This window comes from Trichoderma evansii (genome assembly GCF_050947405.1).
Source record: "Trichoderma evansii strain SZMC 28006 chromosome Unknown GGI43scaffold_10, whole genome shotgun sequence".
Taxonomy (NCBI): Eukaryota; Fungi; Ascomycota; class Sordariomycetes; order Hypocreales; family Hypocreaceae; genus Trichoderma; species Trichoderma evansii.
Genome location: NW_028145196.1, coordinates 208,733 through 225,039, shown reverse-complemented (window position 1 = coordinate 225,039; position 16,307 = coordinate 208,733). Strand labels below are relative to the sequence as shown.

The 16,307-nt window shown below is 48.7% G+C and overlaps 2 protein-coding genes across 2 annotated transcripts; both read left to right on the top strand.

The window, feature by feature from the left end:
• Nucleotides 1–778: 778 nt before the first annotated feature.
• Nucleotides 779–3,658, top strand: GGI43DRAFT_43883 (uncharacterized protein). The gene has a single exon (XM_083209836.1). It carries the CDS (start codon nt 949–951, stop codon nt 3,508–3,510), a length of 2,562 nt encoding a protein of 853 aa, XP_083060412.1. The 5' UTR covers nt 779–948; the 3' UTR covers nt 3,511–3,658.
• Nucleotides 3,659–12,654: 8,996 nt separating this feature from the next.
• GGI43DRAFT_43742 (uncharacterized protein) lies at nt 12,655–14,877 on the top strand. Its single transcript, XM_083209835.1, has 3 exons — nt 12,655–13,346; nt 13,408–13,674; nt 13,735–14,877. The coding sequence occupies exons 1-3, from the start codon at nt 13,087–13,089 to the stop codon at nt 14,576–14,578; spliced, it is 1,371 nt and encodes a 456-aa protein (XP_083060411.1). The 5' UTR covers nt 12,655–13,086; the 3' UTR covers nt 14,579–14,877.
• Nucleotides 14,878–16,307: the final 1,430 nt, after the last annotated feature.

The window sequence follows — 16,307 nt, the reverse complement described above, 5'->3', positions numbered from 1 at the left end:
GAGCGACGGCCAGGTGGTTTTACTGCACTTCTCGTATCCTCGCAATGCACGACGTGCTTTATGCAGCGCGACTAGTCATTTGCGCCGAGTGGAGGCCATGTTGACGCGGTAGCTCTGGTGATGTTGATGTCGAGGTAGAGTGACATGCCCAGTTTGGGCTGGCACAGCGCCTTAGGCTGCTCTGAGGCGCCGCTCGGGACGGGTAGCCCCACCGCCCGAAGCTTTCTTGCTTTGCTACCCCAGCGCCCAGCTGGAGCACCCGTGGCTAGTGGATCGTTTGTGCTGGGCTAGCGACGCCTTTAGTGGACGCACGGCTCGCTCAAGCTTGGTAGGGCTAGCGGCGCAGTGGGCGGGTGCTACCTTGTGGGCGATACCTGATGCACTCAGCGCTTCTAGCGCGCCGGGGAGGCGTCGAGGACAGTGCTAGCACCTGCGGCCACAGGGGCTTCAGCCAACCGATGGCACGCTGGGCCATTCTCTGGCTGGCGCTATGAGCTGCCTTGCGGAGGGACAGCTGCCAGTCAGATGCTGAGCCCTCTGACCTGCCAGACGCACGTTGACAGTCCGGACGGGCTGCGAGAAGACGCACTCACCACTTGCGCAACTCATATGTGGCCGCAAATCGAACTTCTGTCCTGGCTTACTGTGTTGTCTGCCGTATCAAGCGACCTGTGTCTCGCCGTTGTAGGTGCAAATCTCAAGCCAAGACGCAGAGCAGACGCATACTCACGTCCACAGATGAGCCGTGCGCTTCCCGCCGCCCACCGTCATCCCCAGGACTGCAGAGCCTCGTCTGACCTCGATCCGGCACCTCTGGCGTCGTCATCTCCCCTTCTCCTCTCCCAGCCATCACGCCTCAGCGATTTTGGATGTCATCGAGCCGGAGAGATGGCCATGGATGGGCAATGCTGAGCGTCGAGCGACTGCCACCGTACTCGAGCGGCCTCTATGGAACCCGCCGTACGCCAGGAACCGGCCAGCCCAGGCCTCGCACCTCTGGGCGATTCCCTCCGCACCGGCAACATGGACGACCAAGCGGACAGCTCGTCTGTCACCTTCGCTGCCGCTGCGTCGTCTCACGAAGACGAGGACTTGAAAGAGAGCGATGGCTGGAAGCTTCATAGCGATACGTCGACGATATCCAGCAGGGTTACTACTCCTGATCCGGTGGTATCAAGCCCACCACTGACGCCCTTTGCATCTGCTGGCAGTCGAACGCCTCTTCCTGGCAGAGTTTCCAATGCATTCTCTTCTATTTTCCCTCTACCTGCCGCGCTGCCACATCCCCTCCAGCGAGGGTCAGAGCGGGGTCGAGGAAGAGGACGTGGCGCAGGCAGGGGAACAGGTCGATTTGTCCCAAGGAGTCCCAGCGAAGCTGCCCGACACTATCCACCGAGCCCGGCAGACCAGTCTCGGTATGGGCCTTTCCGACCTCCGCTATTTCGTACTGGCTCTGCTCAACCACCTCTGCCATTATCATCACCAGTCAGGCAGCACTTGGCCGATGACAGTCATGGAGCTCGACACCATTATGTCCCTCCTCACCCGCCGCCCCCACCACCTCCTCCGCTCAACTCTCCTCCTCCTTCCTATTTTCCCCGTCTTCCAACTATAAGCGGCGCGGATATTAGCCTGGCTAGCGAGAGATCTGAACCGCCATCTTCTCTAATTCCACAAACACCAGCTAGCATGCAACACTTTGCTCAGCCCGCGTCCGGCTTTCCAGACAGCAGTCACGTACGGCCAAGACCTTCAAGGGGCAAACGGAACTCAAGACGATCGCTCCGCCGGCGAAGCGATGAACTTGAAGACGAAACACTGACTTTCTCATCCACTCGGTCTGGATATGACGAGACCTCAAGTTCTTCCTCTTCATCATCTAACGAAGATCCAATCGCTTATCGAAATGCTAGGCAATTTCCTCCCCAGCTGCCCGCTGGACCAGCCCATGGACCGTCTGCTCCGCGGAGTAGATCTTCGGCAGCAAATCAAATTACAGCATGGGTATCACAATACGAAAAGTCAAGGAGCCCAACGAGATCTCGTTCAAGGCTCGGCGACATTTCTGCAGTTCTCCAGCCCACCGACACCGAGTCCCACATAGATGGCTCTGTGCACTCAGCTGACTCATCCCATGGCGAAATAGAAATGCTGTGGCAGCAGTTGAAAGAAAAAAGAGCCAAATTGAGTGGCACGAGAGCGAAAATGCGATCAAGGAGAAAAGAGTTGCGAGAAAAGAGGCGTGAGAAAGATGCCGCTGATAATGCATTCATGGGAGTTGTCCGACCTGTGTTGGTTAGCCAGCGAGAGCTAATTGATTACCCTGCCAGCCTGTTTGAATCTCGGCTAGAGAAGATGCAGCAGTTGAGAGATGAATATCAAGTTCTAGAATCCAGCTATGAGGCTCTTGAGGCAATGTTGGACGAGGAGGAACGCGATCTGAGCATTCTTGAAACCAGATTTTTCAGCATCTTGGCTGCTGGACAAACCAAGGAAGAGCGCCAATTGGACATCTCCAGTGATTCTGGCGCTGCTAACTTTAGCATCGACCAGACAGAGATACCATATGAACTCAGGGGCATATCTCCTTATGGCCCCGTCGAGGAGCCACATCCTCTATATGTGGACTTGACGTCAACGGTGGGATATCTAGGCAATGCTCGAGACGAATACGCAGACCTCCTATCTACTAAGCAGCAGTACGAAGAAGAGCAGCAGTTGAAAAAGACTACCAAGCAGAAGGTCTCAGACGAGCAGGAGATGAAGGAATTCTTTGACGAATTTCCCTTTGAAGAGCAGCGGATGAATGACATTATGACCAGCCTAGAATGTAAAGTAAATGGTCTCAAAAAACTTTGCGAAGATAGGGGAGTCATGAAGAAGCATATGTCTATCAAGATGGAATACGCATTAGATCCGCAGATCCGGTATGAGGATCTGGACCTAGATGATGAGCACACGATAATGAGCCGCCGCAAAACACTAGCTCACACTGAGTTCAATGAGCTGCTTTCTCAACCCGACCACGTGTTGGCTGAAGAGCCTCTCACGACACTAGGGGCGCTCAAAGCAGCTATTCGACTTCCGAATCACCACCCAGAAAAGGGCGTGAGGAAGAGATTGGCGTCGAAAGAGTATGCAATTGACAATCTCATGCGAGAGTGTGATGGCGGGAAAAAGGCTGATTACGTGAATCGATGGCTTCTTCACCAACTGCGACTGTCTCCGCTCAATGCTGTGCTGTTACGGTCCACCTTCCAAGCAAGCCGATCTTTGAAGATTAGGGATATGTGGCGCTGGCAGTGTGATGTTATGCATTACTGGTGGCGCGATAGCACCATGTCACTGGTAGATGGCTTCTTCAAACCCATTACGAGTGACAACTCGGATTATTCATCTCGCGCAGGGACAACGCAGCTGTCGCGGGCCGCATCTGACGGCGTTCCTAGACATTTATATCAGCGGCATCCTTCTGCTGACAATAGTGACGCGATGACAGAACATGGTTAAAACTGCCAAATACTCTCTCTACCACCGCATTCTTTTCTGTTTCTTTTTCTTTTCTCCTTTCTCTCTCGATTATTCTGGCTAATTTTGTGTTTGCGTTTTCTCTTATACACATTAGTGCCTGTTAAGCTGATTTGCAAGGCAGGCTCGGAGGAACTGTTGTTTTATTGCCTTTCTGGATTTGGTGTTTGGACATGATATTAAGACCGATGGCGAAGCAATTTCTTTTGGATTGGATAGATGGAAAACGTACCCGAGGTTGGCCTTTTGACACTCAGGCGCATTTAGCTTGAGCATTAGATGGAGGCAGAAAAAAGTGATACCCTTCTCCCTTTACCCTTTTTTAATCGCCCCCCTATCTTCTTTTTTCTTTTTTCCGCCTTTATCTCGCCTCCTCTTTTCTTTTTATTTGCTCTTTACTTTGATTCAACTTCTTTTGTACTTGTATTGCATACTTGCTGGTGGAAATTGTGTACTGAGCTCAGAGATGTCTTTCTTGCATACCGCCGCGAGGCTCTTATAGCAAGCTTTCTATCCTTCTCCTACTCTCCTATTATATCTTATTTCAATCTGATGTGAGATCTCTCTCTTCCCTCTTCTCTTTTCTACTAGGAGAGCCTGGCTCAGGTAAAAAAAGACCAGCAAGCGGCAACGTTTGCCTTCTCATGATTATAAGCCGGATACTTGTTCAATATTATATCACCTTGTGCATTATTCCTATTATTTTAATGTGCGGCCAGCTTCGGTCGCGTCTTCTCTTCACCACCAAGTTTAACGGACTTACCTGTACGGGGAAGTCCCGCGAACCTGCTCAGGAATATGGAGCCCTCGATCCCCACCCAGGCAGGCCGTGGTGAGACTGTGGAGTCGGCGAGTGGAAGTACCAGTACCCCAAGACCAACAAGGTGGTTTACGTGCATCAAACATGAGCTGTGGCCGCAGAGGAAGGTCGCATCACGTTTATTCACGGGATATGCAGCTGTTCGGCCCTCAGTCTTGCTGGTCCTAACGAGTGAACCGCCTTTGGTTCATTTCGCGTTAGAGCTTTCTGCACTCGTTTCTACAAGTCGCATAGCGACAATGCATGTGATGCCCGCTACGACCCTACGTGGTGCCATTTGAGCCATACATGACGCTGCGAGCGAGAGTGATTTAGCGGAAATACTTTCTTTAATAGTGATAGGTAAGACTGTACATAGCGTGAGAGGAGCCTGACCCAGCTTCTGTCTGCTTTGCATGCAAAGCACTGTAAGATCGACGGAGAAATATCGCGGCATGCAAAAGCTCAGCTTTGGGTCCATTTTCATCTCATACGACCCCTGGTCCTGGAAAGATCTGTCCGGGATCATACACCCAAGCCAGGCATCACCATAACGATACAGCTTCTTAAGTGTGCTCGATTAAATGCCGCGTTCACTCAATTCCCTCAGCCATTCGTTCACATGGCGGCGTAGGTGGCTTATCAAACGTGCCTTGGTAGATCCGACGCTGTATAACCGAGATGCGATCTGTCACATTAATGCCACAATGGGGCCATTTGGTGATGAAACAGAGACTTGTCACAAAAGAAAAAAAAGATATCCCCATACGGAGTAAGCAGTAGCGAAACGAACTTGTTGCAGGCGCTGTCGCCTACATGATGTAATAATCTCCATCAGCGTTAATTAAAATATAAAAATAAAACTTGGCGTTGACGGAGTCACGGAAAATCTCCACGCTCACTATATTATTATCAAAACGACAGCAGCCCATATATATGCTGGCTGACACACGCCACGAGAGCTACTACGCTATACATGTAGCCAGCGCTTGAAGGTGGTCAGAATTTGGGGACCTGGCAGCGCATTTCGTGTTCTTCGTTTTGCATAAGTAAAGTGAATCATCAAACACGTAGCCAGCTAGCCAGCGCATCTATGGGGAAGGCTTTTGACAACTGTCAAGCGCTAGGCAAAATATCAAATATTATATGATCATGGTCCTGCGTATGATAAGAATTTAATAGTGAAATGAGCTAAGGAAATCGTATTTTTTTTTCTAGGGTAGAATTGGTAGTTGTGATTGGAGATTGGGCTATAGTAGGTAATTGGGCGAGAGGTGGGATGCCAAGGATTTGCACTGCGGGAGGATTTGAGGGTGTTGGGGTGATGGATTAAGGAAAAAGATTTTGATAGCAAGAAGCTAGGGACTTGTTAATGAAGGTAACATATGACATACAGTCATGCAGTGGCAACTAGAAGACTATATGATCAAAATAGCACGTGTGCTATAAAAGAGGATCCGATAATTTTGGAACCTTAATATATAATGGTAAACTGTCACTCAGGCTACCGGTTCGATATTATATCCATCAGTTCTTTTGAACACAGTGAAGTATAGGCGCGTGGCTACCTAGACAATGATGCGCTTGTTATATATCTGGAAGAGGTTGTCGAAGGGCTAGATACGATGTTGTTCGCGCCGTCAAACACATCGCCGAATTCGCAGAATCGGTAATGGAATACCCGAGATAGGAGAAGAAGAGAGGGATCAAGCGGAAGGGAAGCTAAAATGAGATGGATGTGAGGAAGGAGGACATACGGGATAAGATGGCGGATATAGATTTAACCCTCTTATGGCATGAATGTTATTGATGTTCATAGTTAGTCTCCAGGATATTATCATAACCACCACCGTTCAGAAGGAACGCGTAATTATACCAAATTCCATTATCCTCTAATGTGCCGAATACCGGGAGCATCAATATTACTAACTAGGTACTTACCTCAAAGTTACATGAGTGTCAAGGGTAAGACATATTACCACTCGAAGCTAGTTGTTTCGACAAGTGTTAGTTGTTTAAATTTTATCTAGTGATCTAATAGTTGGTTGATAGGTAGGAATAGATATTTTCGCGGAATTCTCATTTCAGTGAACAGTATCGAGTGCTAGATCATCTGTGTATAGTGGTAAAAACTCATTCAATTTTGGATAAGTGTGTAGTTTAAACCTGCAGAACTACCTTGGTTTAAGAGCAGTTAGAAGACATGACAATATCAGTATAGAGAGATCTTATAATGTATTAGTTCGCCCCCCCAGAGCTGGTATCAAGCTTTTCGCGAAGGCTTTCAGGCTGTCTCATACATCATTCAACATAACACTCTCATAGGTAGGATCATCCTCAAGCTTAAGCATCTGTCTAATATTTCTTATCTCTTTCATACGCTGCCATTAAACACTAAAATAATACGTGGGTAATATGCCGATACATTTAGGGCCTCGAAGCTAATAGGTGCACCAGCATACGACACTGTGCTGTGGCGAGCTTTAAGGCACTCTTCGCTACAAGATACTACAAAGCTCCTAAGATAGCTCTCATAATCGAGAAATAGATGAAGTGAGCAATTAGATGTTGGTCGGAGCATCAGTGAGACATGCTTTGTGCCGGATCGCTGAAATAGCCAATGAGAATGAGAAGTCAGGGTGAAGAGGAGTCCAAAAAGTTTGGCACGGGTTCTATGTTTACTCAAACCTCAACTTAGGAGATGATTGTATTTCTTGGATTTAACTCCCATATTTATTCTCCAAAGATGCACAGAAACTGGCAACTTCATGTTACCCGGGTTTGTCTACAAAAATGACCTTGACAAGACCACTGCCTGCCAAATCACGAAAATGGTTTTCAATTCATCCTGTAAAACGCCTTCTGAGAGACATTTATTAGGGATATATGCAACATGAACTTTAAAAATACAGAAATTATGGCGGTCAATGCCCTTAATATATGCTTGAGCCACCCTAGACATGCTGCCCCTTAAATATTTCGCTGAAACTTTTGAAATATATCGAAATAGTCGACTGCTACGTAACATTCGAGCTATCATATTGGCATTTTGGCTTGAAACTAATCACGAAAGGTTGCATGAACTAAAATAGCGGTGAGGGCTGCTGGCATTAAACAACACAGGTAGATAATATTTGACAAGGCAGGCATCTTAAAACGAGGCTGATATACGAAGTATATACGAAGTAAATATGATATCAACCTTTTAAAAAGTGACGAATTGGATCAAATAAGCACTTTTTATTAAAATCCATTCCCGGAATAAATTTGGAAAATTAATAGTCACATGTACATGCACTTTTTCATATCCATCAGCCAACAGCGCCTACATGTAGGTCTAAACACCGGCCAAGATGCCTAATCTACGCGCTTGTCATATCTTAGTAGCCGGCCATTCTTTTTGACAGCAGGCACTAAGCAGTAAGTAGGTGGCCGTATAAATCGATAGGTTGCATTAGTTTAATTTGGTAGCACCAATACCACTCTACTACCGAAGAGCCCACGTTGCGATCACTCACGGCAGTTGGCAAAAGTGATGCACCAGAACAAGATTGTCTCCTTCTCCAGAGAAATGCCGATATTAAGGGAAGATCTGCTGAATGAAATGCACGTTTGCATTAATATAAACAGTGAAAAGTGGATATTTTTCCAACAGTGAGCCAGTTCCAAGAGAAGTGCATCTACACCGACCATGATAAGATCAGCTAGTTGAAAGAATGGATAACGCACCCATGGTTCTAGCGAATTATTTCTGAGTGCGCTTAAAAGGTTACAAGCCCTATCACAATTCAAGCTTCAGATGTCGATATTGTCGATAGCTACTCCGGATTACCTTTCTGCTCTTGGATTAGTAGCCGCTGGCTTGTCCACCGCTTGTCTTCTACTCTTTGAGACTCCGAGACTTCTTAGCTCTGTATACAATTTTACCGATCAAGAGCCCAACCGTAGGTGAATCGCGGTTTAACGTTGCTGGCAAATTTGATTCAATGTCGATAGCATGAATCAGTATCACTTCTTTCGCTTCTTGAAGGTGAGTGTTCAACCTTGTAATCAATTACCCCCTGAGTCAGGGATATACAATACAGGGAGCAAAGCGCCCGCCGGAACAACTCTTGCATTTTGGCCTCATTTCAATCATAAATCGTAGATGGTTTCCCTTGCGGAGTTGCAATTCTCATCTCGCCCAAAGGAGATTGACGGATGCAAGAGCGGATGAGTTTAAGGGCAGAGAGGGTACGAGAGAGCCACTTCCAGCAAATTTTGCATCCGGAGATGCTCGCAGTGGAGTGTAGCTATACCAACAGGTTTCTCGGACATATTTTTTAGACTTGTCAGCATCTTATTAAAAGGGGACTACCTCGGCGGCCTATTAAGATACTTCTAGAATAACGCCCGGAATAGTGTGTGATGTCACAGCAAATCTGGACTCGGCATGTTTACTGATACAAATCACTAAAGGGTTGATGATGTTATGAAGTTTTATAAAGCGAAGCGCGACATGTAAGAGATGGTTCTTGAATCAAGGTCAGAGTTGACTCATCCAGCCTTGGAGAGGAACCAGAGAAAGCCACCCGCGTTTTCCGCAAGGTAATTGTGTATCCAAAACCCGGGGCAGCTCAATGCGTTCCAGTGTCGCAAGTGCATAAAGGATCGGTGAAGAGTAGACCGAGTATATGATCTTCAGAGGTGATTAGCGAGACGCAGCGTGTTTTCGCCTTCCGAAGTAGTCGAATCAAAGGTGGCTGAGACTGAAACCAAGAGCTAATGCTACCTAAGGATACAATAGCTCTGCGGAGATGGCCCATACTGCCCAGTTTAAAAGCTTGTATCCACAGATGCTACGTGCTTCGTGTTGTGAGCCAAGCGAGTGACATAGCGGCTCCGCAAAAAGGCCGTTTTGGAACCGATGCTTTGATTTCCATTTGCAGTCGATTATGATATGCAAGACGACCAAACAAGGCTGATGTGGAAAGTGTTTGATATGCCGGGTTTGATAGGACTGACAGCACCTTGAGTGGCTCTCGATGCAAACTTGATAACCATCTTGGCAGCCCTCCACCGAGAGTTCCAATCACTGCCAGACACAGCCACGGACACGGACGCAGCTGTAGCTTCTCTCTCATCCAATATTGCTTGTTTTTATGAAGCTTGTCTCTTTACCTCCTAGTGCCCGCCCCCTTTAGTCTTGTGAAATGGATTTATAAGGACGGCGGTTTCTTTCCTCCGCGGGTTTCCGCAGGCTCAGCTTGTATGCCATGAGTTGCCGCTGTAAGACAAGAGAGGAGTCGTCAGAATTTTCGTGGATGTCGTCCCGTGCGGCCGCCGGCCGGTGATAGGTGCGGTGCTAGACGCGGTGCTGCCCGGTCCCACCGGCATGACTCTCTTGTGCCTGGAGAGACGGCCATGACTCGTAGGTGCTGCTAGCCTTAAATTTGCAACGCTGAGGCCGCAAGTTGATAATAAGACACGGACGCATAAACTGCTCCGCACCCCAGACACGGTCACCATCGACATCCGGCCCCTTATTTCTCTGCCTTTTTGGAGATTCGAGGTGCTGATGCATTGGAAATACGTGTGGGTCGGGTGCGTTTGCTCCTTACAGCGCAGCTATGAACGAATCAGACGCCGGATCTATTAAGGGACTATAGATCATGGGTTATCGATCATGGCTGGTCGTAGATGCAAGGATCTCACTGAGCTAGCAAACCCACGATGCCGGGTTTGGCCTTGGGGCGCGGATCAGTGCCTCGGCTGGCGCTGATACCCTTGAGCAGTGGTCTCTTGACACTGGAGAATTTGGATCGTCGGCAGCTAGTCGATAGGAGGCTTTGGCAGTTGCGGAATTGATAGGCCTCTACTGCCGGCGCTGGCGACTGGCTAATGTAGACGAAGCTGGTTTGGGACTGAGATGGCAGAGCTAGAGGACGTGGACTCAATGGTGAGGTACAAGGGCCTCGTTAGTGTCTGCACTTGTCAAGGCGCCTCCGTCTATCAGCTGAAAAGTATCTTGCGCAGCACAGGCAAACAGGAACCTGGCAGCGTTCCCTGTGCCATGTGGAAAGGCGAGGAAGGCACGGATAGAGAAACGGTCCGAGGGATGTGCTGCAGGAGTGGCTGCGTTTCCGTTTCATGGCCACGCGGCACTCTGTTCAAACTACATGCAGAGAATACAGAACATCTGCACGAGGCTGATGTGGTGTCAGCTGAAGAGCAGAACAAAGAGAAGGAGGAAGTGCAAATCTTCATCTCTTCGTATTTCAAGTAAGACATGCAATCAATCTCGACCCCGCTTAGTCAATTCGGCAGACATTGTCGGGCCTCCCTGGCAGTCCGCAGATGTCAATTCCAACTTCTTAGGCTGAATAGGGCCGGCCAGCCTTGTTTTGACCCGCTATGGGCTGCTAGTTGCGCTCACCGTGAGAGTCTAGCCATTGAAGAGCTGGGAAAAAAGGAGAGAGGGGAGGAGATAGAGCTAGAGAGGCAATTCATCCAGATCGAGGGTTAGCATCACGGACCTGTGCGGATAGCTCTGGAGCTATGAGGGCGGGGCCTTGATTGACGGTACACGCAAGTGCGATGCGTCTTCTATATGAGATCTTCTGCAGGTCCAGGCGCGCCAGAAATTCCCCTGCAGACGGTTCTGTGCCTGGAATTTACTACTGCTGCTACTGCGGCTGCTGCTAAAAGTCCCAGTTTTGAGCTTCAAGGCACGACGGCCTCCTTGGCAAGATTCGATCAGGAAGCGAGCGTCTCAAGGCGATGGCGTTTTCCTTGGCGATGATAGCGCTGCTAATTCTTGGCCATTCTAAGAAGGACCCCGACGCGCGATGCGGCCGATCTTCTCTTCGTGTCGATGAACCAGTGACCTCACAAAAGGGTCCGACGATTTTCTTAATAGAAAGTTTCAGAGCTACGACAGACTAGCCTTAATGATGCTGTTTCAAAGCAATCTTCTAACCTTTCTGCGTCGCCACTACTGTACTACTCTGGTCTTAGGCGTACGACTCCGGACGAGTGGGAGTGCTAGTCCTCATTGCTTGTGCTGATCAAGCACCAAACAGGCTCTCTGATATCATCACAATGGGAGACGGTCTTCATCTAGGCACCAGCTAGCCTTACGCGAAAGCAGCTAGAGCCCGTTGAGGCGAATCTGGAATGCCTGTCTCAAAGCCGCCATGTCGTTAGACTCGTCAGGGGTCATGACTCTCTAGCCACGCTAGTCCCTGGCCCTGGTTTTCGAAGGTAGTATGGGGAACTGCTCGGGGACACCTCCGCCAAGTCCGTCCTATTCCTATTTACAGAGTAGGATTGCTACGACGGTGGTGCAGCAGAGGAACGCTCCGTACTCCGCACGTCGTACATAGCGGCTCTAACAAAATTGACTACTCAAATAACGTCCTATACTAGCAAGTTATTTTGACTAGAGGGAAACGGTGGCGCCGAGCCAAAGCCAAGGGGGCCACAGCACAGTTTCCCATGCTGTTTGCCGTTAAAATTACTTACGGGCTATTTTTGTCCAAGCGTTTTAACGTCATTTTCTTCAACATCAGGGTCTCTGACCACCATTCCCCGGACATACACACCGGGCATATGAAAATGTCCCCAGAGGGCTTTGAATGTGGGGGCAATTATTTTCTGGTTCCAATCACCAGCTGCCCCTGACGGAACCAGAAGAAAATTTTATGATGCTAAAATATGCATCCAGTAATGCTCCATGTCAATCCAGCCCAAACGCTTTGCCACGTTTGTACCTATATTTCGCAAAACTAGCTAGGCAACAGGCAAGGTTCTGTGGGCTAAATGAGGTCTTGATCCAAGCGGTACCTCGCTTCGACATTGGCCAGATATCGCCTCCACCTACGTCCGCTCGCCCAGTCCACCCACACTATGCATGAAGCTGGACTTCATCTCCGGCCCTCAGAGTGATATTCCCCATACGGGTGCTGTTGATTTGGTTCCGTTGTCTCGGCCCCCCCTGGCTCTTAGTCTAGCCACCTTGTCGCTAGGCTTCTCACTATGGATTTTTCAATACCCGCTCGCAGCATCTTCGTCCTGTCCGCTCGGCTCGTATCGCCGCAAGCCTGGTACGGACGGGTAAAGGCTGTTTTGTCAGGATTTAACCCTTTTCATGTGTACCCGTACGCCCTAACGATTGTGACGTTCATCCACCCAGTGGCAGGCATTCTGAGACGCAGGGCGCCACTGACCGTTTTTCTACCTTGTTTCTAAACCATCTTAGAGTCTCGCCCGTGCTTCTGGCGCCGGCACATGGACCGTACGCTTGCAGCGAACTACTGAGTCTGCTGCGTCGATCAGATACTACATTAAGAGTGCATAATTATTAGTACGGGAGCTTGCTCCCGCCTACTCCGTGTTGGCATTTATCTGTTCTCTCCCACCCTCTTTCTTTCTAGCTTGCCATGTTTTGCCAATTTGAAGTTAAGCCGTAGTGCTCTCACGCACCCTCTTCACGACCCCTGCCATCTGTTGTTGGGTGGTACATGCACTGCAGTGGAATCCCTGATTCACCTCTTCTGAACTGCACATATAATACTAACAGCCTTTCCCCTCTCCCCCATCTGGAGAAGCTGGCGAGGAAAGTTCATACTCTTGAGCTGGGAATTATCAGTCTTCTACCTCACTGACGAGGACCGGGCCGCCGGCACGTCTACACTTTCAACTCGAAACTTACGACGCTCATGAATCGCATTTTCTCGACAATTTGTTCTTGACCAGTCGACCAGATACAACTACTCAAAATGTCCGACGGTCTCACTCAGCATCAGCTGAATCTCATCAGCGACATCGAACGAGTTTGTTCGGTGATTTCTCTGCTAGGATGTGTCTTCGTCGTGGTTACATTCTGTGCTTCGAGCTCGTTCCACAAACCTATCAACAGACTTGTGTTTTATGCCTCATTTGGTAATATGATGACCAATGTAGGGACACTCATGTCTCGTAGTTATCTCAGTTCACCGAATTCCCCCGGGTGTCAGCTACAAGGTTTCCTCATTCAAATGTATGCTCTTGATACAGATATATACGATCGATTGTGTTATGGTCTAGCTAACATTGTTTAGGTTCATGCCTGCAGATGCGTTCTGGACGCTGGCCATGGCGTTCAATGTCTACCTGACATTTTATCACAAGTATGACGCTAGGAAGCTGCGAAGAATGGAAATACCCTACTTGCTTTGCTGCTATGGTATTCCTTTTATTCCTGCCTTTGTGTACATCTTCCTTAAAAACAAGGACGGATATCGAGCATATGGTAATGCCACTATTTGGTGCTGGATCACAACTGAGTGGGATATTTTCCGTATCGCTACATTCTATGGCCCCGTCTGGTAAGTGGTTTTTTTTATATATAAGAAAGTAGAGGGCACTCTTTCCTAACATGAATTCAGGGTTGTTATTTTCGCCACCTTCTTCATCTATATCCGAGCTGGACGAACAATCTACGAAAAGCATAAGCAGCTCAACGACTTTCACTCATCTGAGGGCCTATCTTCCATCGACGTCATTACTACTCTCAGGACCACTGAAGTAACAGTCACTTCAGAAGCCGTGACAAGCCCCGGAGGAACCCTCAACGCGAATGGCGGCCAAGGCCACCGACCGTCTCTTACAGAGCCCGACTCACAAAACCCCAACTACTCAGTGCATATATCGGCTAGTAAAGCCGCCGCCGATGACAAAATTCAGCCTATTCCAGCTCCCGAAATCGAAGCTGCCAAGAAGTCTAGACTCGGAAGATCAAACCGCCCGCCGAATGCTCGACGACGAAACTACGAAATCAACAACGCAGCATGGGCCTACGCTAAGTGTTCCCTTCTTTTCTTCACGGCACTTCTCATTACATGGATCCCGTCGAGCGCCAATCGAGTCTACTCTGTGGTGAAATCGCAGGAAATCAACGCTCCACTTGAAATCATGAGTGCCTTTGTGCTTCCGCTTCAGGGATTCTGGAACGCTCTCATTTACGCTGTAACATCATGGGGTGCCTGCAAGAGCTTCTTTGAGGATCTAAAAACTGGAAAGCGGCCAGAGGTGATGGAGTTGGTTGGGGGAATGGGTGCGCAAGACGAAAACAGCCGCCACAGTCGGCGTGTAAGCCAGTTTAGACCAGGACGCGCGAACAAGGGTCTCGACTCGGAGAGTATGACGGAGCTGGCCAACACCCGGACACACTCAGCAGATGCCCATTCAGCAGAGACCAGCTCACAGTATGGACGCTCAAGCACTGGATAAAATAATGAGGATGGAAAATGTGTGTTGCTGCTACTTCCAGTATATTATTTAATCGTCCAACCGAGTGTTTGATGCTCTCTGGTGGGCTTGTTCTTGTTCGCTTCTTTTTTACACCGATGCAATCTCTTTTTATTTTTATTTTCTCGCATTCTCTTTTTTTCCTCTTTTTTTACTCATTTCTGTATGTTTATGACGGCAAGGATGACGAGCTCTGGGGTATTCAGGGATGGCGATTTTGCCACTTGGGAATTGACAAAAGGCGGGAAGATACCCAGGACTTTACTATGACTATCAAGATATTATCGAAGCTGAACTGCATAGCGTTCGCTAATGATTATTATTTTTTTCCCTCCCTATTCATACATGAAGACTATCCCATAGTGAATCATATGTCCAAATCTGCAATAGTTTGAAGAAACTCATCCTGGGGAAGACAAGCCCTTGACTTCAATTTACTAATATTTACTAATTAGCAGTGCAAATCCAAATATACTCGGCACCATATTCCGACGATATAGTCAACAGATGCGCAGAACAACTAGCGACCCCTCGATCAAATTTCTTTTCCGGGCCCAACACACATAATTACTCCGTATTCTAATCTAGATCCAGGCCCTTTCCCCCTCCCTCTCCAAGCCACCCTAGTTGTCTAGGAAGAAGCCCTCCCAGGGTCAGCACGTGTGGCACACAACAACGGGTAGGATTCAGGAACCAGGGTCCCCCATCAATCTCCGCAGCAGCGGCACGCCCTTGCGGGCTGATTAATAGTACTTTTAGAAGGTGAGGAGAGTGCGTTGCAATGCAAACATAGTGTGCAACTGCTCTGTAGAGCAGCTGGCTGGCTCGCATCAGGCCATTGTTCTGTTTCTCTGGCCTATGAAACGCCGCGAGCCTCATTCATCAGCTTTGATCAGCGGCTTTGGCCACCAGGCAGCCGATTGAGCTTCCCTGTATATTACGCCCCCCCCCCCCCCCCCCAGCGACCCCAGGATTTCCTCTCGTCATCGTGGTCGGCGAGCAAACTCCTTTCCCCCTACAATCGGAGAAATACGATGAGAAAATGGACAATGTTTTCGGGGAACACAGAATACAGCCACCAGCCACCGGCCACCTAGGCAAATTATTTCCTGCAAGTGTGCGCACTTTTTCATTAGTTCCCCGCATATCGTTCCCGTCTGCGCCGCGTCCAACAAGAAGTTCACAGAATCGTCACGAAAGCAAGGGTATACAGGTCAAGACCCTAGGGTGTTCACGAGCGTGGAAATGCGCTCCGCTTTGCTAGACGAAGAATACAGTAGTGACGCAGGGTGAGAACGAACTGTAAGCTCAGTGCTGATATAGGATTGCAATCCTAGGTGAGCTAGCCAGCCTGCTCTGTATACGTAAATAGGGCTGGTAGCTTATTTCTCTTTGTTTTTTATTCCTCATCAGGTATCCGTGTAGCCGGGTGCTAGCTCTGACAGATACTAATACCTACCAGGTCTCTCTTTTAGACATAATTATTCCCTTTCAAGACGGTCCTCGTCAGCGCATCTTACAGCATTGCCAAGGGTAGTCTGTCCAACGGTCCTGCCAAAAATGGGAGAGTGCAGTGATGCACAAATGAACAGCGTCAGGCCAACAGTCGGCCAAATAACCCGTGTCTTTTGATGCCTCTCAAATGCTACCGTGTGCAGAAACCAGAGGAGCTTCCAGCATCCGCAAGTCGGCCTCCAACCGGCCGAGAAGC